The sequence below is a fragment of the Peromyscus eremicus genome, chromosome 12 (genome assembly GCF_949786415.1).
Source record: "Peromyscus eremicus chromosome 12, PerEre_H2_v1, whole genome shotgun sequence".
Lineage (NCBI taxonomy): Eukaryota > Metazoa > Chordata > Mammalia > Rodentia > Cricetidae > Peromyscus > Peromyscus eremicus.
Genome location: NC_081428.1, coordinates 66782696 through 66798252, shown reverse-complemented (window position 1 = coordinate 66798252; position 15557 = coordinate 66782696). Strand labels below are relative to the sequence as shown.

At 39.3% G+C, this 15557-nt stretch overlaps 1 protein-coding gene across 2 annotated transcripts in view; it reads left to right on the top strand.

The window, feature by feature from the left end:
- Ccdc50 (coiled-coil domain containing 50) overlaps window positions 1–14798 on the top strand; it is a 64828-nt gene extending 50030 nt beyond the window's left edge. For both annotated transcript variants that reach the window (XM_059277810.1, XM_059277809.1), the window contains 6 exons: window positions 4065–4180; window positions 4869–4913; window positions 4995–5099; window positions 6806–6882; window positions 12922–13028; window positions 14609–14798. In XM_059277810.1, coding sequence (XP_059133793.1) covers window positions 4065–4180; window positions 4869–4913; window positions 4995–5099; window positions 6806–6882; window positions 12922–13028; window positions 14609–14628 — 470 coding nt within the window. In that variant the 3' untranslated portion in view covers window positions 14629–14798. The remainder of the gene's footprint in view (window positions 1–4064; window positions 4181–4868; window positions 4914–4994; window positions 5100–6805; window positions 6883–12921; window positions 13029–14608) is intronic.
- The last annotated feature ends 759 nt before the right edge of the window (window positions 14799–15557 follow it).

Below are 15557 nucleotides of genomic sequence, written 5' to 3'. Positions count from 1 at the left end.
ACCAGAACCCTTGGTTCTGATTGGTTGACCTTTACCAATGATGGCTGAATCCCTACTGCATAATCCTGCGGCTTCCAGCACTGGTTGTAATTGACTTAAATGTTTATCTGCCAGTGGGACTAGAAGTATTTTATCCTTTAGACCTCATCTTTCTCGTCTGTAAGTGAGACATCAGAGAGGCAGTCTTTTTAAGTACTTTCAGATTATGGACATTCAGATCATTTTTATCAGAGATAGCTAGGGTAGGATATTTTCTAAAACTGGAAATCTCTGAGTCAATTTGGAATATTTCAAATCTATAAGTGGTACTTACATAATTAAAGCTTAAAAATCATTGTTTTAAGTTACCTTTTCTGGTTTAATGTGCAACTCTTAATTCTGAAGTTCTTCTAAGTGCCAAGATACCCAAGTTCTCAACACCTGTAAAGAAACCAAGAGGGTAAGGGCTGAAGAGTTGGCTCGCTTACTACATGGTATGAGAACCCAGACAAAAGTCAGGCAGCCTTAGCAGATGCCCATAATCCCAGTACTCAAAAGACAGACAGTGGATCCCTGGAACATGCTGGATAGCTACCCTGGCCAGAAATGGTTAGTTCTAAATTTAACAAGAATGAAATTGAGAGGGAGCAAGAAAAACACTCATTAACTACAGGCGTCCATACACACATGCATTAACACTGCACATTCTCACTTAGTCAAGCCTCAGGGTTTTTAAAGAAGTTTGGGGACCTGAAACTAAGCATCAACTTAGTCTTCAGTTCTGGGGCTGTAAGTAAATGTTTGCTCTGTTAATACAAGGGTTTAGAGAACACGGCGGTTATAGCTACTAAAATGATTACAATGAGTACTGCATAGGGCTTACTTATCATTTTATACTCAGCCTGCTTTAGACCTTGTACTTCCCAGTTCCTATTGGCATTTGATTTTGAACCTTCTCAGTGTGGTCAGGAGATTACACTAAGAAATAGTAATCAGGCACTGGTGTCAGCTCTTGCTATTGAAGACAGTCACAGTTCTTAAAGGTGTGGTTGGTATGTGCGAGATTCCTGTCAGTTATCGGTGAATGAACCAGCAGGACGACAACACTGGGTCCAGGAGTGTTTGCAGAAGAGGGGTGCAGGAAGTCAGCTGAGAATGGACCTGCTGGATTCCAGGGAGAGTCGACTGACTCTCCGTAGAACACTTAAACGGCTCTCTCACTCTGAGAGGAACGCACTGTGCTTACATCTGTGACAGCTTATTGGTTACACAGGTTAGCTTCTCACTCTCCAGGGCCTTAACTACTGCACTTATCTGTTGTGAATTCTGACTCAGATGCATTAGGATGTGCCCTAAATGTCAAATGACTTCTTATAAAATATGCGTACGTAATACCAAAAACTCATCAGTTACATTTTGTTTTAAATCATACTTAGTGTAAATTTATCTCCAATACTAGCATTTTTAGTTTTTCTTGGTTACAGGTGCATACCTCTATTCCCAGCACTTGGGAAACAGAATAAGAAGAATCTCTGTGAGTTGAAGTCCATTCTGGTCTACATAGTGAGTTGTAGGTCATCCAGGGCTGCATGGTAAGACTCTGTCTAGTGAGGTCTCCACTCCCATTTATCTTACTATATCAAATTTTATTTAAAGAGAACAGTTCATTTGTGTTTCTTTTGGGAAGTCTTTGCATCTCTGACTGTAGGATGTTAACTGGAAAGGGTAAGAAACAGGTTAACTGTATGAAAACTGGAGGTGTTGCTCTGCGTAGAGCACTTGCCTAGCATGGCCATCTGCAGCACCACACAAAAAGAACAAGGGAGGAAGGAGGGAGATCAAGAAAGGGGAACAGCTGAGATGTGGCTGATCTATTTAAGAGCAGTTTCTGGATTGTCTTTAGAGAGCCAAGATGTACAAGTCTTCTCTGTTTTTATAATGACAGCTTTCCAATGCACTATATACTTAAAACACCTTTTATTGCTTCAGGTCTAGAGGACACTGTAGTTGGGGAGGCAGTCCTGCCTGTGCTGAAATCCATTGTCTTAGGCTGAGTGTTTCTGTGAAATGAGAATTGCAAATGCCAGTGATGTGCAAGAATCTGAGTAAACTGTCATCATCTGTGTGGTTGGGCCTGAGAGACAGAGTGGTTCAAATTCTGACTTTATTAATGGAATTGTATTTCTTTTAAACTGATAGTAGTTGTGTTATCATCCTGACAGCTTAATAATACTGTTCATTTGACTGCACCTCTGTTAGTATTTAAAGTGATGTTTCCATAGTTAATTTTGTTGCATAGAATAGAAGACCCCACTAGTAAAAAATGTTGGGTATTTTGAAAGCTGAATATATCTACATGTAGCATTTCACTAGGTGGAAAATCAGGCATAATTTATCATCCTCAGCGAGGCTTTAGGCTGTTCACTGAACTTGTTTCTTTTCTATAGATTGGAGTATGGTACAGCAATTTATCCATTCACTGACTTTACCCAGTGTCAAGTTCCCTACTTAAGTTTAGTTGTTTTTTCTGAAATCTGACTTTCTAAATACAAATCATACAAATCGTAATTCAGACAAGTATATTTATTCAATTGCATATGTCCTGTTCTTGAGAATATCCCAAACAAGTCAGAAATCTGTTGTAAACCAGGCCAGATCAGCATAGGATTCAGTACCACTAGAGGTGGTTTGTAGTGATCTGTAGAGTTAGGTCCTGGGAAGTGTGAGTTAAGAAAGACAAGCTTTCTCATCATTTTTATGATAAGATATACACACACATGAGTCTCTATTTTAAATTTACCATAATGTTAGGTAGAATGTCTATAAAAGTAGATTTTATAAGGTAAACCAGATTCTCCAAATACAATTTTATTTTCATGTATGTATATGTGTTAGCAGCTTATGAATCAAATGTAATGAGGTATTTTGCTAGCTATTTTAACTTATATTTATCTTGATGGCCCACTGTGCTGAGCCAATTGCTCCCATGTTGCTTGAAGATAAGAATCCATTGGAAATGCTTAAAATAGATGCCCAATGCAAGAGCTCACCCAGGCTACTCAATTTAGAATACATGGTGTTGGAGACAGTATCTTAATATTGGTCAAGTACTCATAAGTGATTCAGGTAGGTGATAGGGGCTCTGAACAGTAGTGCAGGGAGAGCTTATCAGAATAAATTTTGTATTTCTTTGGTGTCCATTTACTGATGATTATACAAGATGCCTGGTCTATGAATTCCATGAAAAGATTTTATTATTTCTGAGGTAATATATTCACCCTGTTGACTAACTGTAACTTGTAAAGGTAAGTAAAGCAAGTATTCACAATTTTGAAATGACATTAACTTTTGCCTTGTTTGAAATTTATAGAAGGCTGTGTGTTCCTTTAACATCACAAAGTGACAAAGCATAATTGTCAGTCAGTTCTCTTTGTCCCTTTCTCTCTAGAGGAACACAGTTCTGAGGTCATTGCACTCTCTGATGTTTTCTCTATGTTGTGTTTTCCATAAAATTTTGTAATGTCAATAACAGATGGGTCAAAGCTGTAGGAAAGATCTAGAGCAAATGGTTTTGTGTATCGACAGAGGGTAAGCAGTGTCATTTTTGACACGTTTTCACCCCATTTGTAGATGGCCCTGTCTGTTCTGCAGGAAGATGCGTAGGCTGCAGGGCCTGAGAGGAAGCCTTTCTCTTGGGTGTCTAAACCACAGTAAAACTGATCCTGGAGCTGCCTTTTCTCTTCAGTCTTTTCGATTTTAGTGGCTTTGTTTTTCTTCTTTTCGGTTTCTGCTTTGAAAACTTGCTTTCATTCTAGTATCTTGTATGACTATTTGCTGTAGAAGAAATTGTGAGAAATGGTTCTACCAGGCAGATTTGGGGAAGTAACTTTGTTAAAATGTTTGAATTGTGTGTTACTATTTCCATGCCCAGGAAAAATTCATTTCAATGTACCTCTCACTGAAATCTCCAATGTACAATCTATAATCATCAGTGTTAAATATTAAGAGAGAATGCCCTCTTCCTAATATTTTTCATCTTTTCAGAAAACAGCCACAGTTACCTCATTAAATTGAGATTTTTCTAGGAATGAAACCAAGGGGAGTAAAAGAAGCTGTCTGTCCTTCTGCCCGAGCGACCCACAGGGACCAGGAGTGGTATGATGCTGAAATTGCCCGGAAATTGCAAGAGGAAGAACTTTTGGTGAGTACATTTAGGGTAGAGTTCAAGGGAAGTGGTAGGACTGTATGTGCAAGCCAAATCCTAATTCAGTCTGTAGTAAACATTATAGAGTTCCATTGTTGGCATTATGGTTCCATCAGTTGAAATCTGGTGTCTTTCTAATGGTCGGGGAAATCAAGACAGTGAAAGTGGAGTCAAATATCATCCCACTTACCCACGGTTTACTTTCTGTCATTTTGGTTATCTGTGATTAAAAATAAGTACTTTAAGTACAATATTATTAAAAGCGGTGTCTTTCATTATTGGGGTTATTGATCTCTTCCTGTGGCTGATTTGTAAATTAAACCATTTTGAGTTTGTACGCATAGACAAAGCAGTCTCTGTAATGTCTGCAGTTTCAGGCATTCACTTCGGCTATAGGAATGTGTCTTATTTGATACGGAGGCCTTTTACATCCACTGTGTATTGATAAGCATTAACAACAGAACTCCGTATCCTGATTTTTGTGTTAATAAGTTTTGGTAGCTGTCTAAAATATCCTGTTGAATGAGTTGCAAAGTCCCTTCATTCTGCCTGGTGAAAATATGCCCACTGACCATCAACTTCAGAGATTCAGCTACAGCTAATTTCAAACTCCAATGTATTTTATATAAGATATTTTAAATGGACAGCACATATTCCAGTTATCTGTTGTGTTTCTGATCCACAGGCTACACATGTGGACATAAGAGCAGCTCAGGTTGCCCAGGATGAGGTGAGTTCATTTTCATGAGATTGCCCTAGATTGTGAGAAACAACCTCAAATCTGTGACTCATGATATTGCCCATATCTTAGGAAATTGCTCGACTTTTGATGGCTGAAGAAAAGAAAGCTTACAAGAAAGCCAAAGAGCGAGAAAAGTCATCTTTGGACAAAAGGAAACATGACTCTGAGTGTAAGGTAGTGTGGGGCCTTTTCTGTTTTGCTTCGCTTTTAAATGAGAGATGAAAACAGGACTCTGCTTTTACGATGAGCTCTGAAAATCCGTTTTGGATATGTAAAACAAATACCTGCATTACATACATAACTTATATGTCATGGTTGTTTCACAATGAAAAACGTCATTGAATTGGTACTGCTCAGATTGCAAAACTCACTTTGATCATTTGCAGGCTGAGACTCAGGGGCAGGGATCTGTTTTCATATACTTACATTGTAAAAGGATGCATAGTTTTCCCCTGCTTTCCATCCTTCCACAGTGAGCTGCAATTGCCCTGTTTTCCCTGTGTGCCTCCCTTGTCCGTCTGCCCTTTCACACAGCTGTTTGTGTTTGATAGCTGGGGGACTGGCAAGTAAATTCATATCCCTAGCAACCATTGCTTATGTCTCAGTACAGGAACACTTTAGCAGGACCTGGGACTATTATCTTTTCCTCCTTAATCAGAAGTAGCTGCGCATCATCATTCCTCTATAAGTTAATCTAATTATTGTGTACACTGGTTGCAGGTTCAATTTAGCAATCAGTATTTGTGTGCAACGTACCACTCCGACCAGTGTGGGAACACAAAGGTATCCTTTCCTGACAGTGAGAGGAAGAGAGCTAGTTGTGTGGATGCTGACAGGAGGATACGCTGAAGAGGCTGAGCAGGAGGGTCACTGGAGTAGGACAAATTACAGACAGCTAAGGATGCAAAGCCAAGTAGTGTAGGAGAGCATGCAAGGAGGAAGAGAATTATTGGAGTAAAGAAGTAAGAGTTTCTACTAGCTTAGGAACATGCAGCCTAGAATATGTACTCGTGACACACCTAATCTCTGCACTGTTTTCTCTGTATTCCTCTTCTAGGTCTCTGGTCCTGCCTCAGTTTCTGTAATTATTGTGAGAGAAAATAACCCTGAAACTGTACTGATAATATCACTTAACCTTTTCCCTTTACTTACTTGCTAAGTACCAGTCTTAAAACAAATGGAAGTATTATTTTTATATGAATTATATCTCTTTAGTAATTTGAGATGTGTACTAATTAATGTATTTATTTCCTGAGTTCAGCATCTCCAAATGTTTCTGCTACATAAAAGAAGCTACAGATGTTCAGATTCTTTGACCAAGTAAAGATAGTTTAGCTACCTAGCTAGGGAGTGTCTTGCCTTTTACAGTCTGCATATTCTGTATTTTGCAACTTGCCATATTTCATATTTCCGTTTTACTGGTACAAATCCTTTCTTAGAAAATTTGACTTGAAATGTGCTTTACTTGGCTGGTTGGAAAGTTTTCACCCTGAGTCAGATATACGGAAAAGAACTTAAGAGCTCAAATCCAGATTCCATCCGCTGTGTCTTCTGGATCTGGTCAGCTGTGTAGCTCTTTCGTTACTGATTTCAGCTGTGAAGGCCCGTGAGGACCACAATGTGTATAGTGTGTAGTGTGTGTGTGTGTGTGTGTGTGTGTGTGTGTGTGCCTGTGGTGTGTGACCCACTAATCTGGTGGCCCAGGCAGACTGCACCAGACCATTGTGTTTGTCAGTTTTTGGCCCGAATGACTGCATAGAAAAATATTTTGTTATTCAGTTAAGTGTAGCCTGAATTTCCTAAAGGAAAGCTTGTTGGGGAATAGATATTTTCTAAAGCTCACCTTTCCTGTTGTTTGTGTTTTGTTTTTCTGTCCACAGTCAAAAGCAAAGTCAACACACACAAAGTCAAAAGAGAGTGAAGAAGCACACCGTTCCAAGATTGACAGGCCGTCACGGTAAGATGACCCCTAAAAAGGAGAAAAGGAAGTTAGCTTTGGGGTAGTGAGCATCAGTTGTCTGAGAAGACTATTCTTGCTAGCAAAGAGCCAAAACTCTGCAATTGAAAGGTAGTTTCAAGTATCACGGGGTTATTTTCAAAACCTGTTCAGAGTCTTACATTGGATTGCATAAATTATTTATAATGGACACTGGGATAGAAGGAGAATTCTTTCTTGTTTTTTGTTAGGACTACCTCTTCGTATTTAAGAAGTTGTGCCCTCAACTAGAGAGAGATGAGATTAACCAATTTCTAAATTAAAATCTCAGATTTTAAACTTTTGTTGGGGCTGAGAAGATAGCTCACTGGATAAGAGCATTTGTGTGTGTGTGTGGGGGGGGGGGAGTTGGTGCACCCGCGCACGCGCACCTGTATGTGCATGTGCAGTTAATTGTCTTGTTACAGACTGAGTCTCCCTGTAGCAGGTAGCTGGCTGTGCTCAGTGTTCTTCCTTACACACACAGTCACAGCATCGAGGAGCTGCTGTCTGGAGAAGCAAGTTCTTTTTTCTTTATTAGTTTGTATTGCCTTTTCAGAATGTTTGATGGAAATGTGAGAGAAACAGTGAATACAGAAGGATGGCATGGAGAAAACGGGAGATGAGTAAGGGAAGTTTGATCCACGGAAGTTAATCTGTAAATAGGAACAAGAAGCTTCAGTATTTAGCAGGAGCAAAACTATAAATAGCAGTTGTGATATGTATATTTCAAGAATGCATAGGGGCTGGAGAGATGACTCACAGAGGACCTGGCTTCAGTTCCCAACCACCCACATGGTGTCTCCCTACCACCTATAATTTCAGTTCCTGGGGGCACTGAGTATACAAGTGGTGCATGCAATATATGTAGGCAAACACACATGCACATAGATAAAAATAAATACACCTTTTAGAAAAGAAATGATGGGACTGGAGCAGTGACTCAGTGGCTCAGTGGTAAAGAGCACTGGCTGCTCAGAAGACATGGCTTCTATCCCCAGCACCCACATGGCAGCTTACAATGATGAGTAACTACAGTCACATGGGAGCCAACACTGTTGGCCTTCAGGGGCACTGCATACATGTGTTTCACAGACATGCATGCAAGCAAAAACACCCATGTGCACAAAGAGTAAAATACAATAAATATTGTAATAAAAGCAATAATAAAACAGGAGCTAGATATGTTTAATCAGACTTGAGTGTTAGACAACACACATGAGGGGTGAATTATGTTACCTTATAAATAGGTTCTATTTTTATGTTTTTATGTATGCATTCAAACTGGTTTAGATGAACCAATAGGGGCTGGGGATACAGCTTGGTTTGTAGAAATGTTACCTAGCATAAGAGAAATGCTGGGTTTGGTCCCAGCACTGCAGAAACTGGATGTGGTGGTGCTTGTGTGTTGATCCTAGCAGTAGGGAAATGGAGGAAGAAGGTTAAAAAGCCAAGGTCACTGTTGTCTGTATACAGGAAACCAGGTCTCCAGGAAAGAATAAAACAGAAAAGAAAGAAAATACACTAGTAATAGTTCAACCACCCTGAATTAATAAAACCTTGACATTAATCATAACTTAATAGTTATTAAAATTACTGGGCTTTAAAGATGGCTTCCCTTGTAGACATGAGTCCTGATCCCCAAAACTCAGGCAAAACTATCCTGCGTGGTGGTCACTTGTAATCCTTGCACCTGGGAGGCAGAGACCACATCCTCAAGGCAAACTGGTTAGCTGGACTAGCCGGGGTTCAGTGAGAGGCTCTGACTCAAAAAAAAGTAAAAGGCTATTGAGGGAGACATCAAACATTAATATTAAACCTCCATGTGCACACATGTGCACATGCCTCAGCACACACATGTGCACCAACACAAGTTTGAACACATACCCATACAACATATATATAAGTAAAAGTTATTTTTAAAATGTGCATTTAAGCTTATGTGATTTCAAAAGATAAACTCCTTTCAGGAAAGGATACTGGAAATAAATTGCTCTGGTGACAGTAGGAACATAATCTTATGTAAAATCTGTTGTTCTTTACCTTTGCTTAAGCACATATAGAATGTTTACATTTATAGTTCTGTACATTCCTATAGTATCCACGCAAAGGAAGAGACAGTCTGTTCTCGGGAGGTAAATATCTGGTTTTTATTTAGTCACATAAGTTCAAATGATTTTTAGGGGTGTTTTTGTTCAGCCTTCAAAGTTGTTTGACCCTTTTGAACACTAATATCTTTGACAGCAGATAAAACAGGGCACTCTGGGATGGCTGTTCCTAAAGGTTCATTAAAATGGAAAACAAGTTTGCAGAATATAAATAGGTCCTCTGAAGACTCGTGGGCATATTGAAAGTGAACAACCAAGTGATCTTTTACAGTGGCTGTTAAGAATTACTGTGGAGTCAGTTGCACAGCCATAGATCCATATGTCTTCTGTGTACTGAAAGGAATACTTGTTCTAATTACTTGCTAAAATATTGTGTATATGAGAAAATAAATGAATAAGGATTTTATGAAACTATTTCCTAGTATAAACCTCACATAGTTAACAGGTTTGTGAGGGTGTGCATTTTGCATAGCATCTGCTTCCTCTTTCACATTTAATCAGGATGGAAAGGTTGGGTAACTATTTGCATAGATAGAGTTAGTGTAAAGGAGAGAACATGAGCTTCCATGGTCCGTCTGTGTAATGCTTCAGCTTAGCAGTGGCATCAGTTAACAACAATATCAACAACAAAACAAACAGCAAGTTCTCATGAGGAGCTTGGAGTATCCACTGTCAGCATTCCAATTTCTTTTGTTATTCCAAGTTTTTTTCTCTTCCTTGTGGGAATTAAGGATCAGTCAGTAGCGTGGATTAATTCCAAGTCAGAAACTGCAGAGGGTGTGCTTGTGCACTCTACAGAAACTGCAGAGGATGTGTTTGTGCACACTGCAGAAACTGCAGAGGATGTGTTTGTGCACACTGCAGAAACTTCAGAGGACGTGTTTGTGCACACTGCAGAAACTGCAGAGGACGTGTTTGTGCACACTGCAGAAACTTCAGAGAACGTGTTTGTGCACATTGCAGAAACTTCAGAGGGTGTGCTTGTGCACTCTACAGAAACTGCAGAGGACGTGCTTGTGCACACTGCAGAAACTTCAGAGAACGTGTTTGTGCACATTGCAGAAACTTCAGAGGGTGTGCTTGTGCACTCTACAGAAACTGCAGAGGACATGCTTGTGCACACTGCAGAAACTGCAGAGGGTGTGCTTGTGCACACTGCAGAAACTGCAGAGGACGTGCTTGTGCACACTGCAGAAACTGCAGAGGGTGTACTTGTGCACACTAACAGCCCAGTGAGGCTGAGGCGGAGGAGGTTGTCTTCTAAGCCACTTGGGAAGAAAACTTGTCTAAGGAAAGAAAAACAAAACAAAGTTCCAACCCCAGGATTTTATACTGAAAATGCCAGTGACTATTTTAGTTCTTACCATAGAAAAGTTTAGAACATTTACAAGTCTCTTTTACTTTCTAGCACATTCACATGAATATCATGATATTCATCTGTACTCAGTCATCTTTTGATTATCTCATACTTAGACAGACCTAAGAGAAACAGTCTTTAAAAGTGAAGATTTCTTTGTTGTTAGGAAGCTTACAATCTAACAGATTATTAAGTGACATGGGTCAAAACACTGGGTATGAAAAGCCTAGCGAGCCGCTTAGCCTGACTCAGGTGCAGGCAACCAGAGGATGAGGAACTCTTAGCAATCTTACTAATTAAAAATATAATTTTATGAGAAGAGAAGGAAGCAGGTAATTGTAACAGAACTACCGAATAAACTCTTGATTAGTAAGAGTTTTCCCATCTTTAACAATAAATATTACTAACTTGGAAACAATCCTCTCCATTGCAACATGATTGTGTAGGAAACAGTAAGTCTAGATGTGTTCCCTGTACCACCCAAGGAAGTGCGCTGGGAAACAGTCTCTCCTAAAAGTGGCTGCAAAAACAAGACCTGAACAATAGCAATAGCAATGGACATGTTAACATGGAAGGGAGGGGGACTCTTTGCTGGGCTCCACCCCTAAACAAAGAACTGTAGGCAGCTATTGACTGCTGGGAGGAGGGTTAGCCTCGCCCTGGGATGAGCCCTCTGCTGGTTGTCCAGTGCAGGGTAGTCAGCTGGAAACCATAAGCACAGAAACAACACAAATGGACTCAGCAGGTTGTATTGTATATAGGTGCGTGCGTGCGTGCGTGCGTGCGTGTATTTGTGTATACATTCTACGTGCGTTATATATGTATGTAACAAATATAAGCAAAGGAAAAGTGACTACCAACTTGAGAATGGGGAGGGGTGTGTCAGGGATTGGAGGAATGAAAGGGAAGAGGAAAGTGATGTAATTCTATTTCAGTTAAAGTTAAAATATATAATATTTAAAAAAAAGCTGAACAGAGCAACATAGCAAGAGAACTGAGGGTATCTTAGAGTGACTTGCTTGTCCCTGCATGAATGTCCAGTGCTTTTGTCTTCAGGTTTGGGGTCCCTGGTGAGATTTAGGAAAAATTAAGGAGACCTCTCTGCTCCAGTGATAAACGATACACTTTTCTTGGTCTTGGCTCTCATCTTTAGGCCCTTGTGTCTCAGTTCTTCCTAACATGTCTCATGTCACTTTCTAAGGTGTTAGGTTGTCAGTTAACATTGAGAAAACAAACAGACGACAGAGACAGTGTTTGTAGGCACATGATTCGGAAGGAAAGTATTGCTGTGCTTACTGTGTTTTTATACATGTAGCAGGGACAAACATAAAAACATACAATTAAAAATGTATTTTCAGGTGACATTTGAGTGTTTGCAATACAAGGATAAAGAGATCATTCTAGCTGGCCCTTGGTTCTCGTACTGTGTTCTGTTGGGTTTTGGGCTGCACAGAGCACAGACTTTGATTTACTGCTTCCATTTGAGAACATACAGACACACATTTCATATGTGCAGGCTCTGCTGTTCCTGCTGATAAACATGTCAGAGCACTGTTTCTGGACAGTGCTGATTGTTAACAACTGTGTTGTCTGTGCTTAACAAGTGTATACACTTGGGTCAGCCCCTCACCTCACCTGCCATGCTTCCATGCACAGCTATGCTGTAGATTCACACTGAGATATGTGGAGTTCTCCTGTGCATACCAGGTGTCATTTCAAGTGATTTCTGCTAAGGATAAGTGGAGAAATTCAAACGCAATTGCTTTAATTTTAGATTCCCAGTCAATTTTGTACCAAACTGGCTACAACTTTTCAAACCTCAATGTACTTATTACACCTTATTATTAGACAAAAGATCCAATAGTATGGATATACTATTAATATATTTTAATCTGGCTCAGTGTTTTAATGCAAAATTTTGACTATGCCTTTGGAAAATTAAATGGAATTAAACTGATCTTTTCATTTTTATCAGTGCCAACTATTTGCAAAATTCTATATTAAATGATTAAATTAATAAATATTTAGAATTTAAAAATTTCCTTTTTTGACATTGTTTCTCTTTGACATAAAACCTTGTACGTGGGCTGCACAGAAAGTACCCTGTGTTTTTAAGATGGACTTTGCCACCTAGTGGATAAAGAGCCCCATTGTTCATGAATGTTCTCCCATTCTTGATTGGCTCTGCCCTTTCTGACTCCTTGTTTTCTTCTTTTCTTAGCTTTATTAAGTATTTATTTAGTCACTTCTTTGTTTCCTTGGTAAAATCTGGCAAAATGAAGTAAATGGCAGACCGTATCTCACTTACATTTGCTTCTGTAGCACACTGCCACACACGTTAGATACTGGGAAAATATGCTTAGTGAGTTACAGACAACAAGAACAGTAAGGCAGAAATAATTTGTTCAAGGACATGCAGCTGCCCAGGAACTAAGCTGAGAATTCTGAAGCACAGTGGCGTTCCCACTCTACGAAAAAACTTTTGCCATGTTGCTCAGTGAGAGATGGAACTGTAGAAAACATCACTTAGAGGTTTTACATTCTGACTCCCTGCAGACCACCACCACCTACAGTGATGGGCCCTGAGGATCTGGACCATACCCATTTTACAAACCAGCACAGTGCCACTCGTCATTTCTCAAAGTCAGAGTCCTCACACAAAGGTAAGAAAGGAATCACAATCTGTGTGATCAAGCTGAGCTTGTTTAATAGGAACTGAAATGCTGTCTTCTAGTTCTGGGAGTGGGAAAATGTGCCCTCTTCCTCTCAGCAGTTAGTGAAACTCCGGAAAGCCAGCAGTAACTCACTCTAAATTCCATGCCTGGTTGCTGCATCTGCACTCTTTCCTCCACTTGGAAGTCACTGCCATTTCATCACATTAGTGGAGGGAACTGCAGCCCCCACTTAGATTGGTTGGCTGCTTTATCCGCACAGTTGAAACAACTGAAATCTGAAGGCTGAAGGTTTCCATACTGACACATTCTTCAGTTTCAGATTTTGGAGCATTTCAGATGTAGACTTTTCAGACTAGGGGTGCCTCAACTGCCAATCTGTAGTCATATTGATTAGAAGGGAGAAATTAAGGATAGTCTATACATGTGTTTCAAAGAAAAGTTCTGAAACCTAAAACAGTTTTGATTCAAGCATGTTGATGATATACATCGCTGACAGTAGGAATGAGGTTTCCAGTGTGTGCACATACATGCCACACAGCTTCTCACAGGTGAAAGGTGCAGTGAAGAAAATGAGGGAAGAATTGGAGAACTGTGATGGGTTAATAACTATACAATGGAAGCATAGTTGGTTTCATTTGCTTTTCTACACACACACACACACACACACACACACACACACACACACACACACACTCACATTTGTCAGTTATTCAATGAGAGGAAGAGTTCCTTTTTTAACTTCCTTGTCTACAAAAGATTGGTAGTAAAATAATAAGTCCAGAATTGTCAGTTATGAAAGAAGTCTCTGTGTGTGGTGCTCTGTTGTAGTCCCAGCACTCCAGAAGCAGAGGAATGGCAGGCAAATGTAGTGAGACCTTGGGAGGTGGGGGAGTAAGTGAAAGATGATCGCAGAACAGGTTACAAACATTAGGTCTGAATATTTGATGGAACGTATATGAAGATTTCTTAGGTGATATTTGTATATTCTTTTTCATTTACTGATAATTTCATCATCTCTGGTGTAGCTGGTTGCTTGTGGGTTTGCTTTTTCTTCAAGCTGACTGTATATCATTTGGGGGCAGAGTGTGTTTTTCTCTCCTCCACATACATTTGATGCCAAGTATTACAATGACAGTATGGTTCTATACATGAGTATTTTATAAACATAGACTTTAAAAAGAAAAAAACAAAGAGGAACCACTTAGAGTATATAGAGATGAAGATAAATCTTGGGTAGGGAGACAATGTTTCAAAAATTTTATCTTTCTTCAATTTACTAAAATTTATTATAAATAACTTACAAATGAAAAAACATTACACAGCAAAATTAACCAGATCCAATATTTGTACATTTCAATGAAATCTTATAGTTAGAAAGCTTTCAGATGTGGAACTTCGCATTGGAGTTTGTACTTTCATTCTCAGGTATTTACTTTGCACTTTGGCACCATCAAGAAATGAAAAATCCATGACAAAATTAAAACTAGAAAGACAGCTTTATATTCTTCCCTGACTCAGGTGCCCATTACCTACATTTTAATTGTTTTTCCTTTTTCTCCTTTCCCCAGGTTTCCATAATAAGCAGTAAAACAAAACAAACAAACAATGGGATCTGCCTTGAAAATGGACTTGCTGTAGCAGATATTAACTGAATGATACAAAATGCATTCCACGTTGGCTGTTCTCCTTCTATGTGCCATTCCTGGGAGTTACTCTCAAGTGTTTTCCTAACTATAAAAAATTTCAGTTCACTTCAAATATTTTGGTTATTCTGGTCACTTGGGCAGTGTAAGGAAATATAGCTTCTGAATATTGGCCACCTCTTCTCTGAATAGATTTCCTGGGATGTAATTAGAACTGTGTGAAATGACACTTGCTAGGTATAGGATATTGGCATCTAGGGACTAGGGTTTATTAAGCAATTAGAAGTGTACAGAGATACATTATCAAGTAAATCATAACATTTTGATCAAAGAAAGTATAGTTAAGTGTATGAATAGCCACTTAGTTGTTTATTAGTATGATACTTTGAAGGATATAGTCTTTGGTTTTTATCCTCCAGAAAAAGTAGAATCACCACAGTAAAATATAGGGAGAAATGCCCAGAGCAGTGGAAGTCGTCTGTTATTCTGAATGCGTGGATTGGAGCAGGAGAGGCTCTAGATAGCTGTGTGACCCGTTAGGAAAGTTGCTCTGGTGTCGTTCTTGAGCACTGTGCTGCTATTTCCTCAGTAGCAAGTCTTTCTGAAGGCTTTAGGCAATGCATCACGTGCTAATATTTACTAGTAAAAACCTTAATTATCTGATACTTTCACTCAGGTTCATGAAGAGTCAACTGAAAATTAAAGAAAAAAAAATAGCCTTTCATAGCCTTGATTTTCTAATTTAATTGTGGAGCCAAAGGAAATAGAACAGTTTTCCTAAGAGTTGATGCCATCAGTCTTACTTACTGTGTCCATCAAGCGCCTTGCTCCTAGGATGGAGCAGTTTTGTTGGCAACCACTCAGTGAGGTTTTA